This window comes from Rhagoletis zephyria, unplaced genomic scaffold (genome assembly GCF_001687245.7).
Source record: "Rhagoletis zephyria isolate East Lansing unplaced genomic scaffold, Rhagoletis_zephyria_1.1 Rzeph_scaffold_00392, whole genome shotgun sequence".
NCBI lineage: Eukaryota > Metazoa > Arthropoda > Insecta > Diptera > Tephritidae > Rhagoletis > Rhagoletis zephyria.
The window spans coordinates 127509-153117 of NW_016157476.1; the positions used below are offsets into that span (position 1 = coordinate 127509).

The following is a 25609-nucleotide window of genomic DNA, read 5'->3' on the forward strand; positions in this document are numbered from 1 at the left end:
TTTTTTTTTTATATTATTTATTTGTCATTGCCGTTGATCGCGGCGATAGAAATAAATCTATCGTCGCGAACAGTCGTCGAGCAAACTTCGTCGTTTGCTTTGATTGTGCGCGTTCTCATATAAATCAGTGTGTTTTAATTATTTCGGCGAACATTCGCGACGAAAAATTTGCCGTTCGCCGGTGTTGTGCTTCAGCTTTAATGGTGATTTTTTCTTGGCCGTTTTCTTGAGGGCTGCATACAGGGCATTATGATTTAGCTGATTTGAAGTTCTTTAAGATTTTGATCCAGTTTTAAAGTGCAACAGGAGCATTTATTAACGATAGATATGAGTTTCAGCAGTGCAAATTAACAATTTGGATACAATTCTGGAACAATTTAATAATTTGGGCACGTTCAGAAGGCGCAACAGCTCAGTAGCTGTTGCGATTGCACCTTCTGAACGCGTTGTTGTGTATTTCTGATCAACTGAACAGTTGCGTGTCAGATGATCGTAATATTTTTCTGATCATTTGAGACAACATGTTGGTGTGAGCCTTTGAGAGTTGAATTTGACAGCTAATGTAACAAGCCGTTCAGAAGACGCATAACGATCACTGATTTTTTTTAGCAACGGTTGAGCTCAACTGCTGCGCCTTCTGAGCCTACCCAGTATTCCGATAATATGTATTTAGATCAGCGGTGACCAAAGCCTATGCACGCGTGCATAAGTTTTTTTGAGCTTTGTCACCGACAACCTCACACTGACAGTAAAAAGCTTTCTTGTACAAAACAAAAAGCACATACATTCATATATACATACATATGTGCGTGCAAAGAATGGTTGTTGTTGGTGTTGTAGCGGCTACTAAGCCAAGTTCGGGTCGGTTCATCCATCAACGTTGTCGTCAATTTCAGCTAGGGGGAGGCCCAGGAAGTGTGCGACTTCCACTGGGGCTGTCCATAGGGACAGGGGCGTTAGCTGAGTGGGGTTCTCAGGGCATGTGAAGAGGTGCCGTGAGTCATGTGGCGACTCTCCACATGCCGGGCATTGGTTGGGCACATCCTCGTTGATTCTGCTTAAGAGTTTAGCCTGCTGTAATAGCCAGAGCGAAGTTGGGCTATTGTAGTGCGGGTCTCACAGTTTGCTTTGCTTAAACTAAACAAAAAACAACCCCTGCACGCATACATCACACAACCGTTCAGCGACAGCTCCAGCAGCACGCAACCTGCTGTCTCAGCTGCTAAACTTCGACTGGCAAGCAACGCAAATAAATATTTTTTCTTGCTGTGCACGAAAGCTTTTTACTATCGGTGAGAGAGCTCGAAAAAGCTTATGCACGCGTGCATAGGCTTTGGCCACCGCTGAATTACACACTTGCAAGTTTTAAAAAACAGGGCTCATAAAGCCATAAAAGTACTCTCTCGATCAGAGTAGTTATATTTTTTAAGAGCACTCAGAGAGCTAGCGTTATTTACATTTCCTGTACCATAAACTTCTTACATAATCAGCTCACTCATGAATTTGCATGTGGCGTATTTGTAAAATAGTTTATTTGTGTTGAAGGCATCATTTTTAGTTTTATCACTCCGAGTTTTATAGTGATGCGAAAAATGTTTGTCACTCACATTTTTAAAACACACGCCTTTAAACAACAAAACCGATAATCTTTTGACGCCTTAATTTTAATTCAGAAACTGATAAATGAAAAATCGATGACAAGCGACCAAATAAGCAAGCTACGTGAAGTGACCAGTCAGCAGTCCAACAAGTTGTCTGCAGAGCCGTCTGCTCAGTGAGAGCAAACAACTGATAGAACTTCTGAGGTAGAAGGCAACATGAGTTTTGCCCACCTGCATCCCCTCGATTCCTCATAGTCATTGCTGAGCGAAGTCTTCACCCAGTTTATGATGGGGGTTTCGATGGCCAAAATGGGAAGTGCAACTGTGGCCAAATGGTCAGATGTCTCATTAACAGGTACTCCAGAGTGAGCAAGGTCGTTATATTTATCAACATAATTTAGTCGATACTTGCATTGCCGAACTACTAGTTTGGAAGTATTTAGATAGAGGGCTGGCCAATGTCTTAAGTGCAGCTTGGCTGTTACTGCAGACACGTAAACTCCTTCCTCTCCACCTATTTTCCATCACGTAGTCCTTGGCTTTGAGGATTCCAATTACATCAGCCTGGAAGACCGAAGCATATTCCCCAAGGGAAAAGTGAATCTTATCTCCATTAACGAAAAATACCCCAGATCCTGACCCAGAATCCGTTTTGGAGCCATCAGTGAAGATTCGACAATGTGTGAGTCCGGACTCACTGCTGGAATTAAGCCAGCATTTAGCCTCAGGGAACNAGATTCGACAATGTGTGAGTCCGGACTCACTGCTGGAATTAAGCCAGCATTTAGCCCCAGGGAATTCAACATTATAGAATCTCTTCAACAAAGATAATGGTGACGTACTATCCAGTAGCATTGAGAATACACAAGTGAGGAAATCTCTGCCGCCAACAATTTCCGCCTCTCCCCACACACTTTTATACCAACATCCGTTTCTTTTTAGTGCAGCCGTGCGGCAAGAGACTTTCAGGCAACCATTTTGGCTCTTTACTATCGAAACCAGATATATTTTCGTGGACCCCCACTTACATCTCGTGGACTCCCAATTTTTTTTCGCACCAACGTAGACCCCCCTCGAGTCTCCCGTGGACCCCTGGTGGTCCACCTGGACCACTTTTGGAATCACTGCTTTAAATGAACCTATCACTAGATCACTTTCAGAATTTAATAATTTGTTAACAATACATTACTTTTTAGATATTTCATTACATAGAGATTTTCGCGAGAAATACATAAAATCATTTAAAACTCTATTTAAATATGAGGTCATAAGCGCCACAGTAGCCTAAGTGACATTTAAAAAAAGTTGAGGGCACCTTAAAATGCTTTACTGGAATCGAAACGGTAATAGTCCGAAGCACGCCCTTTTAGTTTTCTTTTACTATAATATGTAGCATCACGTAGGCGCAATGAAGTTTTTAGTAAAATACCGCCTTTCTTTTTTATACATCCTTCTTTCTCATATTAAAGTTTTTTTTGTAGGTAGGCTCCTCTGGCCCTCATGGCCTTATATAATTTTATATCTTATTTGTAAACTTATGGCCTTATTCATAAAAAATAAAATAGATTTAAAGAGCTTTATAATGTGACATTTCCATACAAATTTTCTATTTATAAATCAATTAAAGTCTACTTTATTTTTTATGAATCTGGGCGTTAGTCTGTAAGAATGTATTATTCCGTAATATAAATAGCAAGTACATTAATATATAACTTTCTTTATTACAGACACCCCGTCCACTTTTGCCGCTACATATCGCTTGGTATAATCTTGTTATCTCTAGCACAATTTTGCATGAAATGATTTTGAGGTATAAGCCTATTGATTTGCATAATATTTATGTATTTTTCAAGCAAATTGGATATCGTTTCGAACCAAAGGTTAGAGACTTCAAATAATCAACTTCTTTGTGCAAGTAGTGAATTAGAAGAAATTGTATGAATCGACAGCATTAGCTTTGTCTACTCTCGTGCTGAAATAAGGAACGACGAAAATCGTCGAAAACTATCCAATGCTGCCAAGTTTTTCCGTTTTAATATACTATTCGGGTTGAAAAACTAGGGAATGCTATGCAATTTTCATACGATTCGACTCTCGAAAAACGACTTGCACTCGACACGACAGTCGCAATTATTCTGAATATTTTATCGTTCTTATAATATTATGAGAAATTATTTTTTTGCAGGACATGAAGGCATTTCTCGATCGGCGTTGCATAGTTTTCCGTTATGATATGACACATCCATCCCGCCAAAGTGAACGCCACATTTCAAAAAGTAAATCAAAGGATAAAAAAAAATCACTCGAAACATAACAAAAAAATATATATGTATAGAAAAAATTTATGATTTAAATTGGAAACTTTGAAGTAAGTTAAGTTAGTCAGCCCTCGTTAATGTTAGATACTATTTTCATCAAAGTAATGTATCAGGGAAGCATCCCTTTTTGTGTCATAGTAAAGATCGCGACAGATAAGTGTAGCAATAAACATCTGAAAATTACAAACTCTTCCCTCGTAAAGGAAAATTTATTCCAAAAATTACCCGGACCTAAATTTTTCAGATTAATAAGGTAAGAAATAAGAGGGCACCCTGAAATTGTGCATACGAAATAATGCATATGAAAAAAACCGAAACAATGCATATGCACAGCTTCGGTTGAAAACCGCAATAATGCATATTGGAAAACCCAAATTATGCATTCGCACAGTTTCGACGAAAAAACGAAGTAATGCATATAAGAAAAACGAAGTAATGCATACATGCGCAGTTTCGATTCAAATCCGAAATAATGCATATGATAAAAATCGAAGTAATGCATACATACATTCACAGTTGCGACCTAAAACCGAAATAATGCATATGACAAAAACCGAAATAGTGCATAGGGGCTGTCCATATATTACGTAAGAGTTTTCGCCTGCTTTGAATCCCCCCTCCCCTCGCGTAATAAATTGTAAGATTTAATTGATCCCCCTCCCCCGGCGGCAGATCTTACGTAAGATTAAAAATCCCCTAGAAATGTTTTTTCAATTAAACATTAGAAAATACTATATATTTTCATAAAACAAATATAGGATGTATGCCCAGTCATTCTTAAAAACTGCATTTCATAGTTATACTAGTCATTCTTTGTTGTCGGTTTCTTTGGTCCACGGTCCAGCCAGCCAATCTGAAAGAGGACAATATGATCTTATTTTTCTGTCACGTATCACATACTTTGGTCAGTTATATCCCGGAGAAAAGGTTGCATCTCATAGCAATCTAAAAACTCTTTCAAAAAATCTTGATTCACGTCCATTTTCAACTTTGCACTGATGGAATGGAATGGAATTGTGGGTGGCCGGAAAAATCAAAAACAAATTTTTCCAAGCACTGAAGCAGTATTGCCCATTGTACTTAAGGCTAAGAAACAGGATTTAGAGGAAAGGGATATGTAGGTGGGGGTGGGAACTCATTACTCCTCTGCAAACTTACCAGACTCCTTTATGAATTTTAGCAATTTGTTGAGGGAAAGAGAATGTACGTCGTCCATTCTCAGTACATCCGACCCAAAAATGTACCATCTGAGTCTGGCGAAGGCCGGACAGTGGCAGAGAAAATGTTCTGTACAATCCTCGTCCTCCAAACACGAAGTACACAGTGGATCGTTGATGATGCCTATGATGACCATATGTCGTTCCATGGATTGTGCCCAGTAATCAGTCCTACCAGGGCTCGTAGATCACTCCTTCTTTGTCTGAGAAGAAATTTAGGTACCACCCCGTCAGGCCTTTTCAAGAAACACTTTGTTATTTTGCAGGTATCTAAAGTGCACCAGCGGCTCTCATGACTTTTGCTTATGAGATCCTTGATGCACCGGATCGTTCCCGCTATGCTTAGCCCTACAATTGGCTCCGGTCCAATTGGGCACTCCAGAGAACCGCAGTTTGCCAATTCATCAGCCAGTCCATTACCTTGAACACCGTAGTATCCTGGCATACAAGTTCAAGCTCATTCCATCTTGTAACGGAGTTCAGTCTCAACTTATATTTCTGGACTAACTTTGAAGAGGTTCGAGCGGATTCCAGGGCCTTTTGAGCAGCTTGGCTCTCACTGTAGGTCCTGATTTTATGTCCGCGCCACCTTTAGCCAGTTATCTAGTCTGCTACTTTCAGTATTGCAAAGACTTCCGATTGAAAGACCGTTGTCATTGCACCCAAAGCGGTAAAGCATCTGAAGCTTCCGTCCATATGCCATCCAGCTCCAGTACCGTTTTCAGTCTTTGAGCCGTCAGTAGAGAAAGTTTTCACCGAGCTTCCCAAGAGAATGTCTGGATCTCTCCATTGTTCACTTGTAGGAAATCCATTGACGTACTTTCTACCAAAGGAGAGTATAGGTATCAGTTTGTCATTTGGTGCTAAACACAAAGGATATTGCTCTGACAACCTTCTGAACAACTCTATGTGCCCAGAACCCCGATCGTCGTGCTACAGACCAAGAGAGTGCAATCGACGCATCGTTTTCATTGCCTCCTCTTGGATCGCTAAATCCTGAGGCGACAAATTCAACAAAGCATGAAGAGCCGTTCCTGACGTTATACTCATGGCGCCCGTAATGCCTATACACACCCTCCTTTGTAGCCTGTTTAGCACAGAAGCCGTGGTTTTGACCATGGTCACCAAAACCATCCAAAAGCGCTCCAGACTTTTCAGCATGAAGGATGTCAGACAAATTGACCTGAAACTTTTTGCCAGCGCATAGTCATCCTTTCCTGCGTCAGGAATTATCCTGCTACCCGGAAAGTAAGTTTCCAGGTGAGTTTTTTATGTCTCAGCGCCGTGGTATAAGTTCCATCAGATTTTCCAAGAGAATCAAGGCTAACCATCAGGTCCTGTTGAAGTACCTTACACAGCCTGGCAGACTCTTTCATGTTATCGATATCACTGCAGAAGTCTTTATAAGAGCTTAATTTTGACTTGCAAATTTGCTTCTTATATTCCTTCTGCACGATATGATATTTGGACCAGTCCTCCCCTTTTCGAGTTTTTAAAGCCCTATTCAGAAGTGTCCTAGACCTTTTTCGAAGTTTGGAGAGTTCAGCGTTCCACCATGGGACCGCTTTTCCTGCCTGCTTCTTCTTAGCGGACATCCTTCCTCAAAACAACCAATCAAAGTACTCGTTACCTCGCGGGTCGCCTCTTCAATTGATTTAATATTTTTGAGTTTAAGGAGATTTGGTATTATCGTTTCAAGAAGCAACCCAAACTTTTCCCAGTCCGTCTTTCGAGGATTCCGACCTTTTGGCACTTGACAAGTGTCAGTTCCTAGCCGAAATTCGATGATCTGATAGAGATTCGTCATCTAACACCAACCATCGTTTGATATGATCCGCCATAACTACATTGGTTAAGGTTAGATCTATGACGTCTTGTCGTCTGCTGGTGACAAAAGTAGGTTTGTTACCCACATTCTGTATTACCAATTCAGAGGACAGAATGTAGTCTAATAGCTTGTTCCCACGAAAGTTGCATTTCGTGCTACCCCATATAGTGTTTTGTGAGTTCGCGTCACAACGCAAAAACGCAAGCATCAAAGCTGTGAAGCTGTGCTTTTTTGTGCTCTGTTTAAATTTTGTGTTTTATAAACCTGTTTACGCTTAATAAAATAAAAAATTATAAAAAGTGTGATTAAACGTCTGGTGCAAAATTTAAAGATAAGCAAAATATCAAAATTTCCTGTAAATTTGATGAATTTAACTTGATATTCTTAATTGCATGTGCCGAGTGTTTTGTTTCATATAATATATTGTTGTTGTTTTGCTTTTTTCGTCTTTTTGTCATTTCTGCTGTTTCATCTTTGTCACAGCTGTTTGCGTTGTGTTTATTAGGTGTCAAACATACAGTGTATTTAAAATAGTTCGCTACATAGCTTCCAAACCGATATTTTCCAGCTGACTGGTTCTCTGATTGATACATCGTTTTCAAAACTGTTCTGCTTTTTTGCTTCTAAAACCTATAAATAAATAACATTTTAAACATGTCGTGTATTTACACCAATTGTCACGTTAAAAGCGATTCCTATGTGTCATGCTGGCTCTGCGATGGGATTGCCCATCTTGTCTTGTCAAAAATGAAGATCAACCGAAGTTGATTTTTTTTAATTCTTTAGTCCAGAAATCGTTTTTCTGAGATCGGGAAGGATCTGTCGGTCTTTCACATGTCTCGGCAACCCTCCACACTCTGAGGATAACCGAGAAAATAAAGGTAGGCGTGTTATTAGTCCACTTAAAAAGATAGTCACTGAATCTAGTCAGAAAAATTATCCATCCCAGTCCTTGGAACTTATTAATCTTTCTTCTCCATGCCCTCAGGCATCGGAACCTCCGCTATATAAAGACATATCTAGGTCTACATCTAAAAATAATAACGTCAAACAAACCGTTGATTTAACAGTGTTGCCTTCAACATCTGAAGCTGCACTGTCTAACTTAGTTTCTCCGAATAATTCGGAGCCCCGCACATTAGAAATCATTACCAAATAGTTGGTTATAATTCCTCCGAGAAGATCAATCTTTGTCTCTAGATTTACTAAAGATACTTCTTCGGATGATATAAAGTCATACATATCGACTAAAATTAGAACTAAAGATGTATTTATTCGTAAATTCGTAAAATAATTTTGATTCACTTCTAAATAGTTCATTTTGCCGACCGGGGCGTAAACCTAATAAAAGTAATAACAACGTAGCTAAAATTTCTAATCTTAATTCGGATTCAAAAAACTAACTCGCAAGTCTAATTTAAGTATTTACTATCAAAACGTTAGAGGTTTGAATACCAAATTAACTGACTTATATTTAAAAGGCTTTGACTGCAATTATAATATGATTTCTTTGGCCGAAACATGGCTCAAACCTTATATTTTTAATTCCAAAATTCTTCCAAATAAATATCAAATATACAGGAGTGACCGCGAGGGCTGAATCGGGGTGGTGTTCTTATTGCGGTGCATTCATCGATACCATCCGAGGAAGTTAGTGCTCCTGTCATTGAATATACCGAATTTAAATGTATACGTGTACACGCTGGAAAGAGTTATATTTATTTAGCTCTTTGCTACATCCCCCCTAATTCTGCCGTAGCAGTATATATGCAGCTAGTTTCTTTACTTGAGACCGTAAATGCAATGCTTACGGCATCTGGTTCTATGATTGTTTTGTGCGATTTAAATCTGCCACACATTTCATGGAACATCATTGACACCGATGTTGTACCAGTTTCATCTAGAGATAGTTACAATGTATTTCTGGAGAAAATGGCTGAACTTTGCCTCAAACAAATAAATATATGTCCAAATAAGTTTGGAAAGGTCTTGGATCTCGTTTACGTTGATGATGTTCCGAAGGCCTCTATTAATCGGTGTGATCCCCTAGTTTTGCCAGAGGATGCATACCATCCCGCTCTTGAGTTGAGCTACGAAATCATAAATGAAATACATAATAATAAGTCGTATAGTTCAGGTACTAGATATGTTTTTGCGAAAGCAAATTTCAGGAAAATTAACAAAGAACTTTCCAATTTATCTTGGCCAATATATAGAGATGTCGTGGAGCGTAGCGTTGAGCACTTTAATGATACTGTTTTCAATTTGTTTCGAAAGTATGTGCCAATACGTAATATTGTTCATGAAGAACCAATACAATTATGGTTCACTAAAGAGCTTAAAAAATTGAAAAACAAAAAGTCACATTCTTTTAAGCTGTATAAAAGAACGGGCTTACACAGTGATTACCTAAAGTACTCAGTTTTTCGACATAGCTACTTTGCATTAAATAAGAAATGTTATAGCTCATATTTATGTAAGATTAAGAAAAATTTAATGAATAATCCTAAATCATTTTATGGTTTCGTAAGTTCAAAGCGTAAAGTACATGGTTTTCCGTCCGCTATGCATTATCGCAACACTGTGTCAAGCGACAGCCAACTCATTGCCAACATGTTTGTCCAGTCCTTTATGTCCAATTGCNACTGTATCTAGCGACAGCCAACTCATTGCCAACATGTTTGCTCGGTTCTTTAGGTCCAATTATTCTGTAGACTTCCCTATAAGTGGAGACTATCCGTACGAGCTTTGTCCAATCAACTCTGCTTATATTCCAGTAATATCTTCCGATGAAGTTTTACACTCTTTAAAAACCTTAAAAGCGTCATTTAGGCCTGGACCTGATCATATTCCGACCTGTTTTCTTAAAAACTGCGCTGAGAACATCTGCGAGCCTTTAACAACTCTATTCAATTTGTCACTTAAACATGGCGTTTTTCCGTCAGCCTGGAAGGAGTCTTTCATAATACCACTTCACAAAAACGGCAGCAGTTCGTCCATAGAAAACTATCGAGGCATAGCGAACCTCTCCGCTATCCCCAAATTATTTGGAGCAATTATTGTTAATCAGCTGGCATATTCTATATCTTCTTCAATTTCACAATCTCAACACGGGTTTTCTAAAGGAAAGTCTACTGTCACTAGTTTCCGACTAATACTCGTTGGTGCCACTTGCCACAGAGTCGCATTTATACCAGGTTGCCATCAGTTGCTTACAATATGATCTTATTTTTCTGTCACGCATCGCATACTTTGGTCAGTTATATCCCGTAGACAAGGTTGCATCTCATAGCAATCTAAAAACTCTTTCAAAAAATCTTGATTCACGTCCATTTTCAACTTTGCACTGATGGAATGGAATTGTGGGTGGCCGGAAAAACCAAAAACAAATTTTTCCAAGCACTGAACCAGTATTGCCCATTGTACTTAAGGCTAAGAAACGGGATTTAGAGGAAAGGGATATGTAGGTGGGGGTGGGAACTCATTACTCCTCTGCAAACTTACCAGACTCCTTTATGAATTTTAGCAGTTTGTTGAGGGAAATAGAATGTACGTCGTCCATGAAGCTTCCGTCCAGATGCCATCCAGCTCCAGCACCGTTTTCAGTCTTTGAGCCGTCAGTATAGAAAGTTTTCACAGAGCTTCCCAAGAGAGTGTCTGCATCTCTCCATTGTTCGCTTGTAGGAAATCCAATGACGTACTTTCTACCAAAGGAGAGTATGGGTATCAGTTTGTCATTCGGTGCTAAAAACAAAGGATATTGCTCTGACAACCTTCTGAACAACTCTATGTGCCCAGAACCCCGATCGTCGTGCTACAGACCAAGAGAGTGCAATCGACGCATCGTTTTCATTGCCTCCTCTTGGATCGCTAAATCCTGAGGCGACAAATTCAACAAAGCATGAAGAGCCGTTCCTGACGTTATACTCATGGCGCCCGTAATGCCTATACACACCCTCCTTTGTAGCCTGTTTAGCACAGAAGCCGTGGTTTTGACCATGGTCACCAAAACCCTCCAAAAAAGGATGTCAGACAAATTGGCCTGAAACTTTTTGCCAGCGCATAGTCATCCTTTCCTGCGTCAGGAATTATCCTGCTACCCGGAAAGTAAGTTTCCAGGTGAGTTTTGTATGTCTCAGCGCCGTGGTATAAGTTCCATCAGATTTTCCACGAGAATCAAGCCTAACCGTCAGACTCTTTCATGTTATCGATATCACTGCAGAAGTCTTTATAAGAGCTTAATTTTTACTTGCAAATTTGCTTCTTATATTCCTTCTGCACGATATGATATTTGGACCAGTCCTCCCCTTTTCGAGTTTTTAAAGCCCTATTCAGAAGTCTCCTAGACCTTTTTCGAAGTTTGGTGAGTTCAGCGTTCCACCATGGGACCGCTTTTCCTGCCTGCTTCTTCTTAGCGGACATCCTTCCTCAAAACATCCAATCAAAGTACTCGTTACCTCGCGGGTCGCCTCTTCAATTGATTTAATGTTTTTGAGTTTAAGGAGATTTGGTATTCTCGTTTCAAGGAGCAACCCAAACTTTTCCCAGTCCGTCTTTCGAGGATTCCGACCTTTTGGCACTTGACAAGTGTCAATCCGCAACATGCGGGCGCCCTTGATGTGCTCATGGCGACATCAACCAACTTCAGTCAACTTTCGGAACTATCGCTACTTTATGTATAGCGCGTCGGAGACAACCATTTTTCGTTTTTACGTCAACCACTCTTACTACTCCAGACTGATCGGCTATCGTCTTCACCACACGACCCAGAAGCCACTGATTTGGCGATAAATTGTCTTCTGAAATTAAAACCAAGCTCCATTCTTCGATGCTTCGCATCTTCGCTGTCCACTTAGCCTTTTGTTGCAATTCGAGTAAATATTCACGCGACCGCCTTATCCAAAAGTGCTGTTGAATGGCGGTAAGTCGTCTCCAACAACCTAAGAGGTGAATGTTTTCAACTTCAGTGGAAGGCTCAGCAAAGCCTACTAAAGGCCCACCAGTTAAGAAGTGTGCTGGTGTGAGCGCTCCTTCATCATTTGGGTCATTTGATAATGTTGATGGTCGCGAGTTTGGGATCGCCTTAATTTCTGCCACCACCGTGCTATGCTCCTCAAAAGTCAAATACATTTGCCGTAGAATGCGAGTCAAATGGTATTTTGCCAATTGTACCGCTGCCTCCCATAAGCCTCCAAAGTGAGGTGAACGAGGCGGTATGTGATGAATGGTAATTTTGTTGGAGCAGCAATATTTAGTAATTTCCCCTTGAACTTGTTGATCATGGAAGGACTTGCATAGATCCATACGCTCACGCCGAACACCAAAAAAATTTGTGCCATTATCACAAAGCAGCTTTGTGTAGCAGCATGGTCGAGCCAAGCGAGGCGGCATGCAGGCATGCTTGCATCCCATGCTAGCTCGTCGTCGGCGTGGGTCATTTCTGCCTGCCTTGCTGTTATCTACATAATCAAAAAAAGTGAATCATGCCCGATAGTTTACTACGGGACACTATGAAAGGAAATGCGAAGAACTTAAGAAAATAGAATAAATAGACATGAAGAAAATGTCCAGTCCCGCCCTGTCAGGTGGAGTCATCCCACCCTTCTTCAACGGGAACTCCACGTGAAGCCTTGGGCGTCGTCGTGACTACTCACCTGCTTTACGACGCCCCCTAAACCTGACATTCGTCCGTCTATTTAAAGATCAGTAGTTGTCTAGTCCATGCTCTTATCTGTATGTCCACTCTTACTTCCCCTCTATTACACAAATGCAACACCCACACCAAATACTTGTGCCTAACACACCATCTTAATTTCAAAAGCTAGCCACAAACTCTATTTTTCACACCATTTTTATTCTTACAATTTTCGAAATCCTTACATCTAGCTATAACAATGAAACTTCATGCCAATAACTCTATCAGAAAGAAAACCTGCTACCCTAATATTATAATGGATACAAATTCCTATAGTATTTCAAATTCCTTAAGTCTAGCTTCGAAATTCACTTATACAGATATTTAAGCAAATTTATCTCAAAAAAACTATCACCCTACTGTAACAGTGAATGCAAATTCCGATAATCCTTCAATTACCTTAAATCTAGCTTAAAAATTTGTTAATGTATTTATATAAATTTAACCCAAAAAAACGATCACCTTAATATTACAATGCATAGAAATCCCTACTATCGTTCCCGTATCTAGTTTAATACAAATCAGTTCTGTCAATCCTATTTTGCCGAAAATGAATTGTTGCTATTATTGTTTACGCAACATACTCAAAAAAACTCAATAAAAAAAATTTCAAACCCTCAAACCTAAGGAAACTTCTAGCTAGGCATTTATGTACGAATATACGTACGTATGTATAAGAATAATGGAAACGTACGTATGCAAATACTATAAATATATGTATTCATATGTATAACAAACTAATTTGTTGTACTCACTTTGGCCTCCAGCGATGAACAGCGAGCGGGTCATCACGAGCAAAATTATAAACAGAAAGCAAAACAAAACAGGAAAAGTGCTAAGCTAAGATTTAAAACTAAATATATAAAAAAAAAAAAAACAATATTATAATTTTTTAATTGAACTTACAATAGCAAAGAAAATTAGCGAGTTTGAAAAAGAAATCCAAAAGAAAAGCCAAAGTGAAATACAGAAAAGAAAATCCAATAACTCGCTAAGATAAAAAGTAGTGAAAATAATTAGTTAAAAGCAAAATAAATAATTGGCATACGGTATTATAAAAAAACTATCGCCGAAAAAACGAATTCCCATTACACTAACTATCTATGTTTGTATGTATATGCGTATTGGAACACAATAATACTAAATCAACGAGTTCCCTGTCGCTGGAATACTCCTCTGCTCTTGTTGCTGCTGATCGGTGGTGTAGTTGGAGCGCTAGTCTCCACTGTTCTCGCTGGTGATACTCCCTTTGACAGCGCTGCCGTGGATGCCATCCTCTCCCATGCTGTTGTGCTCCCGTGGGCTGTTATTCTCCTCTGTCTAGTGCCTTGCAGGGTCCACAAGTAAGTTCCGGCTAGAACAGCTGTTCGCGACGTCGGTATTGTTGTTGCCAAATGCTTGCTGGTCGTGTTAACTAATTATGTTTGGATTTGCACTCAGGTGCGGAAATCTCCGATACTTTCCTTTTGGTGTGCGTGCTGATATTTGGGCCTTGGTGTTTGTGCAGGTACCGATTTCTATTTTCCGGTGCGTGTGGATGTGTGATGCAGCTGGAGGTGGTAACGCACCTTCATACATATGAGGTTGACTCCGGATCTTCAAGTGTTCATCAATTTGCCAGAAATTTTTTTCTTCTCACTTTNTTCCTTTTGGTGTGCGTGCTGATATTTGGGCCTTGGTGTTGCTGCAGGTACCGATTTCTATTTTCCGGTGCGTGTGGATGTGTGATGCAGCTGGAGGTGGTAACGCACCTTCATACATATGAGGTTGACTCCGGATCTTCAAGTGTTCATCAATTTGCCAGAAATTTTTTTCTTCTCACTTTGGGTGATCAAAACTTCATTTAGAATTGACGTACATACATATGTATTTAACTTTGATAATATTAATTAGTAGAGTGAAATCAGCACAACTCTGGCGTTTTTTTTTCTTTTACAACATTTTTAATGCATTCTATTGCTACGCTTAATTTTCACGTTTGTGCCTTTTTTCTTTACAAAAATATACATACATATGTGCATACAATTATACACATTTATGTATGCATATTTTAACTAGATGCCAAATATATAACTTACTTAGGACTTACCTAATCTAACCTGTCAACTTCAACAAGGAAGTAACTACATAGCCCCAGTCCTCANATACATACATATGTGCATACAATTATACACATTTATGTATGCATATTTTAGATGCCAAATATATAACTTACTTAGGACTTACCTAATCTAACCTGTCAACTTCAACAAGGAAGTAACTACATAGCCCCAGTCCTCACCAGACTATACAGAGCGTCGCTCCTACTGAGTCACATTCCCAGTAGATGGACAGAGGCTACGGTCGTATTTTTACCGAAGGCAGGTAAACCGAAGCAAATGCCTTCATCCTACAGACCAATTAGCCTCAGCTCCTTTCTCCTAAAAGGCATGGAGAAAATCTTGGATAAACACATCAGTTAAGTCAACCTAGCGGAACGACCACTANAGCTCCTTTCTCCTAAAAGGCATGGAGAAAATCTTGGATCAACACATCAGTTAAGTCAACCTAGCGGAACGACCACTGAATAAGAACCAATTTGCATATCAACCAGGCAAGTCCACTGAGAATGCCATTCACAGCCTTACATCGAAAATCGAAAAGGCTCTGGAGTCTAAGAACATAGCCCTTTGTGCCTTCATTGACATTTCAGGGGCTTCTGACAACACGTCATACAGGGCAATAAGAGATGCCCTGATATGCAAGGGAGTGAGCCTCATCATAATAAATTGGGTGCTTTCTATGCTAAAAACAAGGAAGATCAGGATGGAGCTGGGAGGTACGGAAGAATCTATTACAGCCACAAGAGGTTGCCCTCAAAGGGGTGTGTTCTCTCCTCTTCTGTGGACTATGGTTATAGACGAACTCCTCTTCCTACTGAACGATCATGGCTTTGAAACACAAGGCTATGCAGACGATCTGATAATTTGTGTAACAGGGCTGCATAGCGAAACGATCTCCAACCGCATGCAACAAGCCCTGCGCATTACGCAAAGATGGTGTGACACCAAAGGATTATCCATTAATCCTACTAAATCTATTCTGGTTCCGTTTACCCGGAGGAAAAAGTTATCCATGACAGAATTTACTCTGGGCGGCACAAGAATAGGACTCTCAAATGAAGAAAATACCTGGGGGTGTGGCTGGATAAGACACTCACCTGGAATTTACATTTAGATGCAACCGTAAACAAGGCAATGAGAGCCTTCTTCGCATGCAAGCGACTTTACGGGAAGACATGGGGACTCTCCCCCAAAATGACTTACTGGTCATTCAACACAGTTGTGAAGCCGATAGTCACCTATGCATCCTTGGCATGGTGGACAAAAGCGACACAAAGAACTGCTAGCGCAAAACTAAGCAAACTACACCGAATGGTGTGCATTGGTATAACAGGGGCTATGCGGACCTGTCCTGCTGATGCACTTAGTGCTCTTGTAGGCATACCGCCCTTCCCAATTCTAATAGAGAGGGAGGCCAGTCTCTCGGCACTGAGAATCCTAAACACTTCCGAGTTAAAAACCGGAAACATGACAGGTCATATGAAGGTCCTTATGAAATTCACAAATGACCCCATAATGCATATGAGGGACTCAGTAGCTCCGATACAAGTAATTTCAAGAAATTTCAAGGTATCTATTGCGGACCGAGCATCCTGGAGCACAGGACCCCTTCACCAAACCCGAAGCTGAAGTTTGGTACACTGACGGATCCAAACTTGAAGATGGAAAAACTGGAGCTGGTATATTTGGGCCGAATTTTAAAAGATCGATACCAATGGGCAGCTACCCCACCATTTTCCAAGCAGAGATTCATGCGATCGATATCTGTGGCAGAGAATGCCTCAGAAGAGGCACATCCTCTAAAAACATCTGCATTATGTCGGACAGTCAGGCTGCCTTGCTAGCACTGAGGTCCCACATAATAACATCCAAACTAGTGTACGACTGCCTCAACACCCTAAACGGTCTTGGAAGCAAGAACACAGTATTACTGGGCTGGGTGCCGGGGCACGAGGGCCATGACGGCAATGAACAGGCGGACCGCCTAGAAAAACACGGAGCTACCACACTATTCCCCTTTTGCGGGCTCACCAAAGCCCACTTAAGGGAGGTCATAAACAAGTGGGTCGACAAAATTTCGATAGGCACTGGAATGAATGTCCGGAACAAAGACAAGCTAAGCGGTTCATCTGTCCATCACAAGAAGCTTCAAAAAAGCTCATAAATCTAGGCAGAGAGGACCTTCGAACTCTCACTGGGTACTTCACGGGACATTGTTCCCTGCGTTATCACCTCAGTAAAATGAATCTTTCAGACACGAGCGTCTGTCCCTTCTGTGAGATGGACGAAGAAACGCCAGAACACATCCTTCGTGAATGTATTGCTCTCGCTAGTCGCAGACTCGCTCACCTAGGTGGTACAACACTTCATCCATTCGAAATATGGAACAAAAAGCCCACCGAAGTGCTAGCTTATATTAAAAGCCTTCACGTATAGGGTAAAGGGCCACGCACAATAGACCACCCTAGAGGTCGCAGTGCTCAAGGCTCATAATAATAATAATAATAATAGGACTTACCTCCAGTTAGAAGTAATGATTAGGGGCACTTTAGAACCGTTTTCCCTTAATTTTTTTCACATACAGCACTTTTTTAATAACATACTATTAATTACCACTTTAAAACAAATTTTATATATCTATATCTATACTAATTATATAAAGAGAAGTCCCTTTTTTTTGTAACAGGTAATCTCGCGAACGGCTGGTCCGATTTTCATGAAATTTTGTATACAAATAGCTTTCGGTAACCACCACGTTTTAGGCTAAAAAAAATTAGGGTAGGTGNTTTGTAACAGGTAATCTCGTGAACGGCTGGTCCGATTTTCATGAAATTTTGTATACAAATAGCTTTCGGTAACCACCACGTTTTAGGCTAAAAAAAATTAGGGTAGGTGGACCAGGGACCGGTCTATTCGAAAAAATCTTATTACAGTCCGATTTGCTTAAAATTTAGTACGTAAGTAGCTTTTTAGCATATATTAGCGTATATGACCCATTTTTTCCGGGAAGTGGTCCAGGGACCGATCTATTCGAAAAAATCGCATTTATGGTCCGATTTGCTTAAAATTCGGTACGTAAGTAGTAACGGATACTGTCAAAATATAATTATAATATATAATATATCTCAACTAATATATATTTAGAAAGCCGTTTGTTAGTTTTCGCTAGGCTCAAGAGCGGCTGAACTGATTTTTTTGAAACTGCCACCTGCCGCACGTGTCCCAAGGATGGTTTTAGGCTGAAAAAAATCTATGTGTAAAGGGGGCGTGGCACTTCCCATACAAACCGAATTTCTCATGCTACATATCTCTGAAAGTGTGCATGGTAGAGTTTGGAAATTGGTATGGATATATACGAAATCAATCGCATACCCTTGGAGAAAAATTTTAGCTTTTGTAAAAAGGGGTGTGACATCTCCCATACAAACCGAATTTTTCATACTGCTTATCTCTGGAAATTTTTTGGTAGAGTTCTAGAGTTTTGTATGGAGATGTACAAAATAAATCGCATACTCTTGGAGAAAAATTGGAACTATTGGAAAAGGGTGCGTGGCATCTTCCATACAAACCGAATTTCTCATGCTACATATCTCTGAAAGTGTGCATGGCAGAGTTTTGGAAATTGGTATGGAGATATACGAAATCAATCGCATACTCATAAAGAAAGAGGGCAGCTGTTGGAAAGGGGGGCGTGGCACCTCCCATATAAATCGAATTTTTATACTGCATATCTCTGAAAGTATTCATGGTACAGTACTGGAATTTCGTATAGAGATATGTATATAGTTGAAATCAAGCCCATACTCATGGAGAAAATTTGGGCTATTTGAAAAGGGGTGTGAGGCCTACAAACCTACCGACCTTTAGCTATCTTTGAATGAATTTTTTTATTCTTTTGTAGGTGTGTTTGTGAGTGAAATCCTCCAAATGGTTTTTAACGAAACTTTTTGTGTATTTGAGTGGGTCTCTGGATGGTTAGTTTCACAATTTAATCGAGTTGCGGTAGTTGATTCTAAAAATCTTATCTATGATCCGATTTGGCTAATGTTTTAAATATGTATGCAATACTATTGCAAAAACGTGCTGCCAAGTGGTGCTGAAGTCGAGCTATTACTAAAAATAGCCAAGTGAGAAAAGGGGCCGTGAAGGTCAGACTAAATCGACCTGTTGCACCATTGAGTATATTGAACGCTCCTGCAATTGGCCCAATGGATGTGATTTTCCAATATTATTATGCGTTCAAACTTTTAAGGTATTTCGTCTGAAATAAGTATATGTATATTGCATTTCTGTAGAACAATGATTCGCACCCATTTTGAAATTGCCACCTACCTACTATACTGTAAAGCTTCTGGGACATTCACTATAGAACCGGGTCATTGTTGCCGCCAGGGAGTGAAGAGGAAAAAATTTATTTCGCTTTGCGAATAACCGTGCTATGAAATTCCGCACAACTGGAGAATTTCAAGAACGGATATAACACTTTCCTTAGGTTATTTAAAGCGGCAAATGACCACCAAACCTTAATCTTAGCAGACAAATGTGCCAATGAAAATCGTAAACGTGAATTGTTGGTGAAAATGTTGGACCAAAAAGTTTCAATAAAATATATATACAAATTTTGGGCGGGACGAAGTTCGCCGGGTCTGCTAGTATGTATATATTTTTCTTTTAGTATAGTAACTTTTTAGTCACAGCCAAACGCTTCAGCACCGCAACTTACGTTTTTTTGAAACCGTTTTCTAAATGTCGGTCCTTTTTATATTTTTTTCTGCCAAGCGACAATTCCGTTTTATGTACTTACTTATGTACAATTACATAAAGAAAAACACGGTTTAAGCCGAACTTTAACACACATACACACATACACTCATGACGGCCTCACCGAACCATAAGCTAGCAAACTTTCTCACTCCAACACATTACTTTCTTTTCGCCATCAAGTGGTCAGCACAGGTTTGATTGGCTTCTAGTTTTGTATGTTCGATCGAGTTCGCACGCATACAACCAAACGCACGCTAACGTATGTGGCAAACAGCTGGCGCTACAGGCTCGCACCCGCCGATGGTGCCTGCACCGTGGAGCGCGTGCGTAATAAGATTCCTAAAGCCGCTGGTTGCAAGGTCCTGTTCCCACCCAATGTGTGGTCTTGACCCACGACCTATAGCCGGGCGTTTATCAAGCTTCCTATTGCTTGGGTTCGAACACGCTGGTCACTGGGAGCGTACTTGCATAATGACAATATCACATGTCTACCACGTTTACATACATACGTAATGCTTACTTCTATACCACAGCTTGCAACCTACGTCAATAAATATGTAGATGTAAAATATCACAGATGGCAACATACCTAAGTATAAAAGTAATACAGAACAAAAATACCACAGTCGGCTAAAATATACAAATAACAAAAAAAAATATATATAAATAAATAAAATAACTAAATTTAGCAATAATCATAATAAATAATAAAAAAATATAAATAAAATATCACAGAATTTTTAAAGTCTAGTAGTAGAAAAAAAGAAATAAAATAAATAAATAAATTTAAAAAAATAATCACAATAATAAATAATAAAAATAAATAAATCAATACATGTGGTAAATTATGGGTAAGTAGTTAAGTCAGTAAAACTAAGTCAAACGACATCCAACACACCGCACAAGGACGACATTTAACAATTATCTACGCAGCAAAAATGTCCTTAGCATGGTATACCTCGATCTTCTTTCCACTGGTATCTCCGAGTTCATACATCGAGTTCCCTACTGCCTTTAAAATAATACATTTGACCTGTTTTGGGCCCAACTTGGCATTATAGTTCTCGATTTGTGTACTCTGTTTAAAATTGCGGCGGTATACCACTTGTCCTATTTGGAATTTCACTTCTCTATTTCTCGTGATATACGCCTTTTCGCTGCGTTCATGGGCCAACTTCAGCTCTTTTATGATTTTTTCTCTAATCAATTGGACATTATCCTTTCCTGTGGTGACTTCACACTGCGACTCTCTGAGTGAACCTAACTTCCTATACAACTCGTACGAAGCGGCATGTTGAATCATTGGTAGACCAAAAAGGGCGCAATGTGGTGAAGTACCAATCGCCGAATGCACCACGCTACGAAGAGCGAAAGCTGCATCGCCTTCGTGGCTGTCCCGATTCTTTTTATTATCCTTTATGTAAGACCTAATTATTTGGAGCACGGACCGGTTAACCCTCTCCTCAGCATTGGCTTGTGGCGAATAAAACGCAGTTTTTATGTGCGTTGCTCCACATTTTTCAGCAAATGTTTTAAACGTTTCTGAAACGAATTGTTTTCCGTTGTCGGAATGGATGTATTCAGGTACTTTCTCATGGGCTTAAGGAACACGAATTTCAAGAAGTGGTCAAGACATACAAACACATACACATTACCGTTAGACGTACGAGGATACGGACCTAAAAAATCAACAAACAAACGCTGAAAAGGCCGCTCAGTCACGTGTTGCCTGCCCATCAGTGGTTTATGGAAGGCGTTTTGAGTCTTGTTCCTTTCACAAATATCACAGTTCTTTATGTATTTTTGCACATCGGACACCATACCTGGCCAATAATATTTCTCTCTTATTCTCGCTAAAGTCTTGTGTATCCCACCATGTCCTGCGGAAGGCGAGTCATGTGAGGAATCCACCAGACCCTGTCGCAGCTCAGTTGGAACCCAGAGCTTCCAGGCGTGGTCCTTTTGAAGCCTGTCCCCCCGATTAAATTGTGTCTTTTTGTAAACGTATCCGCCCGAGGCACATAAATCTGGCAATTTATTTTCATTTTCACCTACGGTTTTTATTAGCTCCTCATATTCCTGCGATTTGAAACCTGGTAAATTCAACCATACATCAAGTGTTCTGTCAGTCATTTGTAGTTCGTCAATGCCCACTCGAAATAGCGCGTCCGGTACTATATTTTGCGTTGCTTTTCGATGTTGTATGTCGAAGTCAAAGGCCTGTAGTTTAAGGCACGATCTCGCCAGTCCTGAGAGGTCCTTTTGGTTCATTAACCATTTTAGGCTTGCGTGATCGTTGATGACTGTGAAGGGCAAGCCCTCCACATAAGGCCTAAATCGCTTTATGCTCAGAACAGCTGCGTAGCATTCTAACTCAGTTATACTATAATTGCGCTGAGCTTTATTAAGTTTTGCGGAGATATATGCGATTGGTCGTTCGTTATCGTCCTCGTCTAGTTGGAAAAGGCCCCCACCCACTCCGTCAGTCGATGCGTCGCATTGTATGTAGAAGCGTTTGTTAAAGTCCGGGTTAGTCAACGCTGGGGCCGATATGAGGCTTTGCTTTAATCGTTCGAAAGCTGTCTTTGCGTCATCTGTCATCGTAAACTTCTTTATCTTTTCCTTTGTGAGACAGTCGTGAAGCGGCGCTGTAATTGTCGCATATTGCTGTATGAACCTGCGGTACCACCCTGCCATCCCTAGGAACCTTCTGAGCTGCTTCGGGGTCCTTGGGTCTGGAAATCCCTCACGGCTGAAAACTTACTGGTATCTGTGCGAATGCATCCATCGCCCACCACATAACCTAGGTACCTAACTTCTTTAAAACAAAACCTGCTCTTTTCCATATTAATAGTTAATTTGGAATCACGCAGACACTTGGCGACCTTTTCGAGCAAACACACATGTGACGAAAAAGCAACAGAACAAACAAGTAAGTCATCTAAGTACACAAACACAGATTCACGAAGAGAAGCGGGAATGACCTTGTCCATTAGCCTGCACATTCGTTGAGCCGCGTTGCACAAACCGAATGGCATCACTGTAAAATGGTACAACGGTCTGCCTGGCACAGTAAAGGCAGTCTTTTTTCTAGACTTTCTTTCGAGAGGAATTTGCCAGAATACGTCTTTAAGGTCTATTGCCGAAATATAGAGAGTATTTTACAACCTACTTAAAATGCCGTCAATATGTGGCAGGGGATATGCGTCTTTTAACATACGCTCATTAACCTTTCTTGCGTCAAGGCACAACCGATTCTTCGTCCCTTTCACGACCAAAGGCACGGGAGAGCTCCAGCTACTGTTGCTCTCCTCGATTACTCCCATCGCTACCATTCTGTCAAGCTCATTATAAATAAGTTTTTGAATCGCGGGAGATATCGGATAAAATCTTTGCTTGACTGGCAAATTCTCATTAGTCACCTCAATAATATGTTCTTCGACATCAGTCTTCCCTAATCCTAATACCGAAAACGAGGGGAATTGGGCTTTAACTCGCAAGACCTTGCTCGGAGTAAGTGTGTGTTGCACCGCGTCGAATGATAAGTCACCCTCGGCGGGCACTAAGTCTGCAACGAAAGTGCTGCCAGAACCGACATTCATTCCTTTGCTAACCACATTCATGCCAAACACTTGCCAAAAGTCTACTCCTAAATAGACTTCCTGCTGTAAGCCGGGCACAATCAAAAATTCCATCTCTTTTGTCATATTTTCCCATTCGACTGGGAGCGTTATAACACCGGTTACCGCGGTTTCCCCACCATTTGCCGTTCTTATATTTTGACCCCTGATTGGCATTATCAGGTCTTCTTTGCCTTGTAGTAGCGCACTCGAATTATTTCCCAAGCAACTCGCTCCTGCTCCAGAATCTAACAGTGCTAGGACAGGCCTCCTATCTTCGCCTTCGCAAAGAACCTATTATCCCCCTTAACAGTAACTATAGTTGCTATGATTTTATTTTGAATCCTTTTAAATTTTTTTTTTTTCTTTGCCCTAATCTTTTGTATTTTAACAAAGTTTCTCCTCCTCTTCTTCGCCATGACCTCCTCACAAAATATTCGTTTGCGTGCTTCCTCATACTCGATTTTCCGTTGATGTAAACTTTTCCTAATAATCTGCCTGTTTTCCTTCTTATTCTCCCGCTTCTTTGCTATCTTTCCACTGGTCTCTGAGTCGTTTTTAAGGATGCTAACTACTTGTCTTCCGGGTTCTCTTTTATCTGGCGTGAGTCTCCGGATATCTCGGCCAGTTTCAAGTTTCCCTGCCCTGGTTTGAACACACAGTAAGACGCGTCACCTCCACACGAAAAACAAATCATACTATAAAACGACGACTGACGTTTATTATCTTTTTGAGCTTCTACGGGGTTCTTGACAAAGTAATCGACGGGCATGCCACACTTGAAACACAACATAAGGTGAAACGGGGAGAGACAAAACGAATTAATAGTAGACGGGTCACATTAGGACGACGTGACGAAGGCACATTTTGTGGGACAGACATAGACGGTTGTGGCTTGCCACGTTGCACTCTTCCTATCTCCTCTACCATATCTACCGATTCAGTTTCCGAAAATTCTATTTCGTTAACATGTTTTGGCCTACTCTTATTTTCACGCATCACTTTTTCTGGACGCTTGCACTAATTTTTAAGCTCTGCTAGCGCTTCTATCTTGGAGGAAAAGGTCAAATTTGCTAAGTATGGCTTAAGATTACCCCTAATTATGTCAACCAACTCTTTCTCCGGTATCTTTTTCGAAGGCGGAATGTTAGATTGTGCACGTCTCCGTAGAAGTCTTCGAACGTTTCTTGCACCTGTTGCTTCCTCTCCATTATTTCTCTATTGATTTCGTAATCTGATTCGGCCGTCTTGAAGTGGCTTAACAGTTCTGACTTTAGTTCGAAGTATCCGAAACTTGGGTAATCTGCGTTATCTTCAAGTATCTGCCAATACCACTTCAAGGCATTGCCAGTAACCAGACAATGGAAATCTGTGAAAAGCTGATAGTGAGAAATGCCATGTTGCTCGCGCATCTTTTCAACCCTAAACAGAAAGCTCTCTACCGTTATGCCTTTCGAGGACCCATCGAATTTAACGTGCCACTTATCGAGATCGATTTTTTCCAAGCTTTCAACTCGTTGCGGGAACGTGAATGGCTTTCCCCCCTGGCTCCATCGTTGTTTGTGTCTCGGCCCGTATCTGCTCGCCTCTCATCTCGTATNCATCTCTATTTTCTGGTGTGGACGCCTGGCCTGGTCGTGTTTCCGGTGTATGCGTGGAGGCTTCCACCCCATCCAATCGTTTACTCAAACTTGCCATGTTATCTCGCATGTGGCGGACTTCGTTCATGCACTGGGACAACATGTCCCCATTTTGCGCCATCATTGCCATCATTCGGCTCAGCTGTTCAATTGTGATTGCAGATGAACTTGGTCCACCACTTGGTCGAGGTTCCTACAGCTGAGTCGCTGGATGGCATATTTCCCTGATCCTCTTCGGACATCTCTAATATTTCGTCCAACTTTCGGGAAAAACTAATGCTGTTGTTTGGGGTATTTATGGCCACCTCGTCAGTTATTCTAACTGATGGGCGATTAACTTCTCGGCCTAACGTTCCAAATACTCTGGCTGTGCACCTATTGAAATAATCGGCAGGCAAGAATCTACCGGAATCCCCGTGTCAATCTGGGTAAATAGAGAGCCAACGACTTGATTCTCTAGTGCCATTGCTACGCTTCTAGTGACCCTACGATTTGAGTTCAACAGTCCTAACCCAGGCTCTATAGCCTCACTTTCTCGCTCACCCATTCACACTATTTGCCTTAAATTCAAAGCCGACGGTCGGTCTTTATGATTCAAAAGCAACGATCCTTATGCCAAAAATATTTTCCCCACGAAAGTACAAAGAAAAATCCAAAAATAAAAAAAAGATACTTTTAGCAAGAGGAAACTAGATATAATCCAGTTCAATTGAAGATAAGCAAACACAAAAATAATCCAAGGGTAATTTAGAAAAACATATATAAAAAAAGGGTATGATCAAAAGAATGTAAAGTAGTAATAATATGAAAAGTTCTATAACAAT

General features: G+C 40.5%; 1 protein-coding gene across 3 annotated transcripts in view; it reads left to right on the top strand.

Moving 5' to 3' along the window:
• The window catches only part of mus312 (mutagen-sensitive 312), a 131871-nt gene extending 127502 nt beyond the window's left edge, over positions 1-4369 (top strand). For 2 of the 3 annotated variants that reach the window (XM_017611292.1, XM_017611293.1), the window contains 2 exons: positions 3329-3481; positions 3787-4369. In XM_017611292.1, the coding sequence (XP_017466781.1) occupies positions 3329-3481; positions 3787-3915 (282 nt within the window). In that variant the 3' untranslated portion in view covers positions 3916-4369. The remainder of the gene's footprint in view (positions 1-3328; positions 3482-3786) is intronic. The other variant, XM_017611294.1, reaches the window with a different exon arrangement.
• Positions 4370-25609: the final 21240 nt, after the last annotated feature.